Source organism: Lepidochelys kempii, chromosome 1 (genome assembly GCF_965140285.1).
Source record: "Lepidochelys kempii isolate rLepKem1 chromosome 1, rLepKem1.hap1, whole genome shotgun sequence".
NCBI classification, from domain to species: Eukaryota; Metazoa; Chordata; order Testudines; family Cheloniidae; genus Lepidochelys; species Lepidochelys kempii.
The window spans coordinates 4,423,887-4,430,754 of record NC_136380.1 but is presented as its reverse complement, the minus strand read 5'-3'; the positions used below and the strand labels follow the sequence as shown (position 1 = coordinate 4,430,754).

At 50.9% G+C, this 6,868-nt stretch overlaps 1 protein-coding gene across 1 annotated transcript in view; it reads left to right on the top strand.

Annotated features, from left to right (window-relative positions):
- Window positions 1-209: 209 nt before the first annotated feature.
- Window positions 210-6,868, top strand: part of LOC140905558 (uncharacterized) — a 32,535-nt gene continuing 25,876 nt past the window's right edge. The window contains exons 1-2 of the mRNA XM_073329085.1: window positions 210-972; window positions 1,560-2,085. Coding sequence (XP_073185186.1) covers window positions 393-972; window positions 1,560-2,085 — 1,106 coding nt within the window. The 5' untranslated portion in view covers window positions 210-392. The remainder of the gene's footprint in view (window positions 973-1,559; window positions 2,086-6,868) is intronic.

The window sequence follows — 6,868 nt, the reverse complement described above, 5'->3', positions numbered from 1 at the left end:
AAACCACAGATATGTAAGTAGATAAGGAAATGTCTAAGCCCTGGTCTACACTAGGACTTTAGGTCGAATTTAGCAACGTTAAATTGATTTAAACCTGCACCCGTCCACACAGTGAAGCCCTTTATTTCGACTTAAAGGCTCTTAAAATCGATTTCCTTACTCCACCCCTGACAAGTGGATTAGCGCTTAAATCGACGTTCCCGACTCGAATTTGGGGTACTGTGGACACAATTCGATGGTATTGGCCTCCGGGAGCTATCCCAGAGTGCTCCATTCTGACCGCTCTGGACAGCACTCTCAACTCAGATGCACTGGCCAGGTAGACAGGAAAAGAACCGCAAACTTTTGAATCTCATTTCCTGTTTGGCCAGCGTGGCAAGCTGCAGGTGACCATGCAGAGCTCATCAGCACAGGTGACCATGATGGAGTCCCAGAATCGCAAAAGAGCTCCAGCATGGACCGAACGGGAGGTACGGGATCTGATCGCTGTTTGGGGAGAGGAATCCGTGCTATCAGAACTCCGTTCCAGTTTTCGAAATGCCAAAACCTTTGTGAAAATCTCCCAGGGCGTGAAGGACAGAGGCCATAACAGGGACCCGAAGCAGTGCCGTGTGAAACTGGAGGAGCTGAGGCAAGCCTACCAGAAAACCAGAGAGGCGAACAGCCGCTCTGGGTCAGAGCCCCAAACATGCCGCTTCTATGATGAGCTGCATGCCATTTTAGGGGGTTCAGCCACCATTACCCCAGCCGTGTTGTTTGACTCCTTCAATGGAGATGGAGGCAATACGGAAGCAGGTTTTGGGGACGAAGAAGATGATGATGAGGAGGAGGTTGTAGATAGCTTACAGCAAGCAAGCGGAGAAACCGGTTTTCCCGACAGCCAGGAACTGTTTCTCACCCTAGACCTGGAGCCAGTACCCCCCGAACCCACCCAAGGCTGCCTCCTGGACCCAGCAGGCGGAGAAGGGACCTCTGCTGAGTGTACCTTTTAAAATGCTATACATGGTTTAAAAGCAAGCATGTGAAAGGATTACTTTGCCCTGGCATTTGCGGTTCTCCTAGATGTAGTCCTAAAGCCTTTGCAAAAGGTTTCTGGGGAGGGCAGCCTTATTTCGTCCTTCATGGTAGGACACTTTACCACTCCAGGCCAGTAACACGTACTCGGGAATCACTGTAGAACAAAGCATTGCAGTGTATGTTTGCTGGCATTCAACCAAAATCCGTTCTTTATCTCTCTGTGTTATCCTCAGGAGAGTGAGATATAATTCATGGTCACCTGGTTGAAATAGAGCGCTTTTCTTCAGGGACACTCAGAGGTGCCCATTCCTGCTGGGCTGTTTGCCTGTGGCTGAACAGAAATGTTCCCCGCTGTTAGCCACAGGGAGGGGGGAAGGTTGAGGGGGTAGTCACGCGGTGGGAGGAGGCAAAATGCGACCTTGTAACGAAAGCACATGTGCTATGTATGTAATGTTAACAGCAAGGTTTACCCTGAAAGAGTGTAGTGACTGTTTTATAAAATGTGTCTTTTTAAATACCGCTGTCCCTTTTTTTTTCTCCACCAGCTGCATGTGTTTCAATGATCACAGGATCTTCTCCTTCCCAGAGGCTAGTGAAGCTTAGAAAGAAAAAAAAACGCACTCACGATGAAATGTTCTCCGAGCTCATGCTGTCCTCCCACACTGACAGAGCACAGACGAATGCGCAGAGGCAAATAATGTCAGAGTGCAGGAAAGCACAAAATGACCGGGAGGAGAGGTGGAGGGCTGAAGAGAGTAAGTGGCGGGCTGAAGAGAGTAAGTGGCGGGCTGAAGACAGGGCTGAAGCTCAAATGTGGCGGCAGCGTGATGAGAGGAGGCAGGATTCAATGCTGAGGCTGCTGCAGGACCAAACCAGAATGCTCCAGTGTATGGTTGAGCTGCAGCAAAGGCAGCTGGAGCACAGACTGCCACTGCTGCCCCTCTGTAACCAACCGCCCTCCTCCCCAAGTTCCATAGCCTCCACACCCAGACGCCCAAGAACGCGGTGGAGGGGCCTTCGGCCAACCAGCCACTCCACCAAAGAGGATTGCCCAAAAAAAAGAAGGCTGTCATTCAATAAATTTTAAAGTTGTAAACTTTTAAAGTGCTGTGCTTAAAGTGCTGTGTGGCATTTTCCTTCCCTCCTCCACCACCCCTCCTGGGATACCTTGGTAGTCATCTCCCTATTTGTGTGATGAATGAATAACGAATGCATGACTGTGAAGCAGCAATGACTTTATTGCCTCTGCAAGCGGTGATTAAAGGGAGGAGGGGAGGGTGGTTAGCTTACAGGGAAGTAGAGTGAACCAAGGGGCGGGGGGTTTCATCAAGGAGAAACAAACAGAACTTTCACACCGTAGCCTGGCCAGTCATGAAACTGGTTTTCAAAGCTTCTCTGATGCGTACCGCGCCCTCCTGTGCTCTTCTAACCGCCCTGGTGTCTGGCTGCGCGTAACCAGCAGCTAGGCGATTTGCCTCAGCCTCCCACCCCGCCATAAACGTCTCCCCCTTACTCTCACAGATATTGTGGAGCACACAGCAAGCAGTAATAACAGTGGGAATATTGGTTTCGCTGAGGTCTAAGCGCGTCAGTAAACTGCGCCCGCGCGCCTTTAAACGTCCAAATGCACATTCTACCACCATTCTGCACTTGCTCAGCCTGTAGTTGAACAGCTCCTGACTACTCTCCAGGCTGCCTGTGTACGGCTTCATGAGCCATGGCATTAAGGGGTAGGCTGGGTCCCCAAGGATACATATAGGCATTTCAACATTCCCAACAGTTATTTTCTGGTCTGGGAATAAAGTCCCTTCCTGCAGCTTTTGAAACAGACCAGAGTTCCTGAAGATGCGAGCGTCATGCACCTTTCCCGGCCATCCCACGTTGATGTTGGTGAAACGTCCCTTGTGATCCACCAGAGCTTGCAGCACTATCGAAAAGTACCCCTTGCGGTTTATGTACTCGGCGGCTTGGTGCTCCGGTGCCAAGATAGGGATATGGGTTCCGTCTATGGCCCCCCCACAGTTAGGGAATCCCATTGCAGCAAAGCCATCCACTATGACCTGCACATTTCCCAGGGTCACTACCCTTGATATCAGCAGATCTTTGATTGCGTGGGCTACTTGCATCACAGCAGCCCCAACAGTAGATTTGCCCACTCCAAATTGATTCCCAACTGACCGGTAGCTGTCTGGCGTTGCAAGCTTCCACAGGGCTATCGCCACTCGCTTCTCAACTGTGAGGGCTGCTCTCATCCTGGTATTCATGCGCTTCAGGGCAGGGGAAAGCAAGTCACAAAGTTCCATGAAAGTGCCCTTACGCATGCGAAAGTTTCGCAGCCACTGGGAATCGTCCCAGACCTGCAACACTATGCGGTCCCACCAGTCTGTGCTTGTTTCCCGAGCCCAGAATCGGCGTTCCACAGCATGAACCTGCCCCATTAGCACCATGATGCATGCATTGTCAGGGCCCATGCTTTCAGAGAAATCTGTGTCCATGTCCTGATCACTCACGTGACCGCGCTGACGTAGCCTCCTCGCCCGGTATCGCGTTGCCATGTTCTGGTGCTGCATATACTGCTGGATAATGCGTGTGGTGGTTGATGTGCTCCTAATTGCCAAAATGAGCTCAGCGGCCTCCATGCTTGCCTTGGTATGGCGTCCGCACAGAAAAAAGGCGCGGAACGATTGTCTGCCGTTGCTCTGACGGAGGGAGGGGCGACTGACGACACGGCTTACAGGGTTGGCTTCAGGGAGCTAAAATCAACAAAGGGTGTGCCTGTACATCAAGGAGTATTTCAGGCAGGACTGCACGGAGGGTTCCAATAAGAAATGGTGCACCAAAGTTATCATTGTTATTGGAACAAAGAGGTTAGCCTGGCCTCTGATTGATACATGGCTAGATTTACCTCGCTGCGCCTTCTCTGTGAGTGACTGCAGTGTGATCTAGACAGGGGAGGAGGAAAATGAGTACAAAACAAATCTGGTCTATTTCTTGTTCTGACCCACTCCATCTATCTTTTACATCTTTGGCTGGCAGCAGACGGTGCAGAAGGACTGCATGCCATCCACATCTCATGGCTGCTTGGCAGAAGATGGTACAGTACGACTGCTAGCCATCTTCATCTCTTGCCTGCCTGGCATAAGATGGTACAATACGACTGCAAGCAATCCTCATCTCTTGCCTGCCTGGCAGAAGATGGTACAGTACGACTGCTAGCAGTCCGTATCGCCTGCCCGCTCACCATAAGACGGTTCAATAGGACTGCAGGACTAAAGAGAATGACCTGGTCAAGTCACTCCAAATTTAGTCCCTGCGCCCATGTCTGCCCAGGTGCTCCCAGCCGACGTGGCCAGGAGCACCTCGGACACAACGAGGACGACTACCAATCGTATTGCACCGTCTGCTGCCAGAAGGCAATGGGTTGCTGCTACTGTGCAGCAAAGCCGTACCGCGTCTGCCAGCACCCAGGAGACATAGGGTGACGGTTACCTGAGCTGGCTCCATGCTTGCCGTGGTATGGTGTCTGCACAGGTAACTCATGAAAAAAGGCGCGAAACGATTGTCTGCCCTTGCTTTCACGGAGGGAGGGAGGGAACGGGGGCCTGACGACACGTACCCAGAACCACCCGCGACAATGTTTTAGCCCCATCAGAGTGCTCCATTGTGAGTGCTCTGGACAACACTCTCAGATGCCCGATTGTTTGCCATTGCTCTGACGCTGGGAGGGGCGCTTACAGGGTTGGCTTCAGGGAGCTAAAATCAACAAAGGGGGTGGCTTTACATCAAGGAGTATTTCAGGCAGGACTTCACGGAGGGTTCCAATAAGAAATGGTGCACCTAAGTTATCGTTGTTATTGGAACAAGGAGGTTAGCCTGGCCTCTGATTGATACATGGCTAGATTTACCTCGCTGCACCTTCTCTGTAAGTGACTGCAGTGTGATCTAGAAGAATGAGTCCCCTAGACAGGGGAGGGGGGGAAGCAAATCTGGTCTATTTCTTGTTTTGATCCACTCCATCTATCTTTTACATCTTTGGCTGGCAGCAGACGGTGCAGAAGGACTGCATGCCATCCACATCTCATGGCTGCTCGGCAGAAGATGGTACAGTACGACTGCTAGCAGTCCGTATCGCCTGCCCGCTCACCATAAGACGGTTCAATAGGACTGACTGCAGGACTAAAGAGAATGACCTGCTCAAGTCACTCCAAATTTAGTCCCTGCGCCCATGTCTGCCCAGGCGCTCCTGATCGACCTCACAGAGGCGACCAGGAGCACCTCAGACATGACGATGACGGCTACCAGTCGTACTGTACCGTCTGCTGCCACAAGGCAAGGGGTTGCTGCTACTGTGTAGCAATGCCGTACTGCGTCTGCCAGCATCCAGGAGACATAGGGTGACGGTTACCTGAGCGGGCTCCATGCTTGCCGTGGTATGGCGTCTGCACAGGTAACTCAGGAAAAAAGGCGCAAAATGATTGTCTGCCCTTGCTTTCACGGGGGGAGGGAGGGTGGGAACGGGGGCCTGACGATATGTACCTAGAACCACCCGCGACAATGTTTTAGCCCCATCAGTCATTGGGATATCAACCCAGAATTCCAATGGACAGCGGAGACTGCGGGAACTGTGGGATAGCTACCCACAGTGCAACGCTCCGGAAGTCGACGCTTGCCTTGGTACTGTGGAAGCGCTCCGCCGAGTTAATGCACTTAATGCACTTAGAGCATTTTCTGTGGGGACACACACACTCGAATATATAAAACCGATTTAAAAAAAAAACGACTTCTATAAATTCGACCTAATTTCGTAGTGTAGACATACCCTAAGAAGATGCAATTAGGTTTATCACTTTTTATTTCTTTATGGCTTGTGGATTCCTCTTTGCTAAACCCAGGTGTTTTTGTTTTCCTTGGTAACCTTTAAGCTGGACCTCAAGAAAGCTATACTCGGTGTTTCACCACCCTCCTAGTGAAATAGTGTTTCCTAATATCCAACCTTAACCTTCCCCACTGCAACTTGAGACCATTACTCCTCATCTGCCACCACAGAGAACAGTCTAGATCCATCCTCTTTGGAACCCCCCTTTCAGGTAGTTGAAAGCAGCTATCAAATCCCCCCTCATTCTTCTCTTCCGCAGACTAAACAATCCCAATTCCCTCAGCCTCTCCTCATAAGTCATGTGCTCCAGTCCCCTAATCATTTTTGTTGCTCTCTGCTGGACTCTTTCCCATTTTTCCACATCCTTCTTGTAGTGTGGGGCCCAAAACTGGACACAGTACTGCAGATGAAGCCTCACCACTGAGGAATAGAGGGGAAAGATCCCGTCCCTCGATCTGCTCGCTATGCCCCTACTTATACATCCCGAAATGCCATTGGCCTTCTTGGCAACAAGGGCACACTGCTGAGTCATATCCAGCTTCTCGTCCACTGTCACCCCTAGGTCCGTTTCTGCAGAACTGCTGCCGAGCCATTCAGTCCCTAGCTGTGGCGGTGCATGGGATTCTTCTGTCCTAAGTGCAGGACTCTGCACTTGTCCTTGTTGAACCTCATCAGATTTCTTTTGGCCCAATCCTCCAATTCTTCTAGGCCACTCTGCACCCCATCCCAACCCTCCAGCGTATCTACCTCACCCACGAGCTTAGTGTCATCTGTGAACTTGCAGAGGGTGCAATCCATCCCATCATCCAGATCATTAATAAAGATGTTGAACAAAAATGGACTGACCCCTTGGGCACTCCGCTTGATACCGGCTGCCAACTAGACATCGAGCCTTTGATCACTACCCTTTGAGCCTGATAATCTAGCCAGGTTTCTATCTACCTTATAGTCCATTCATCTAATCCATACCTCTTT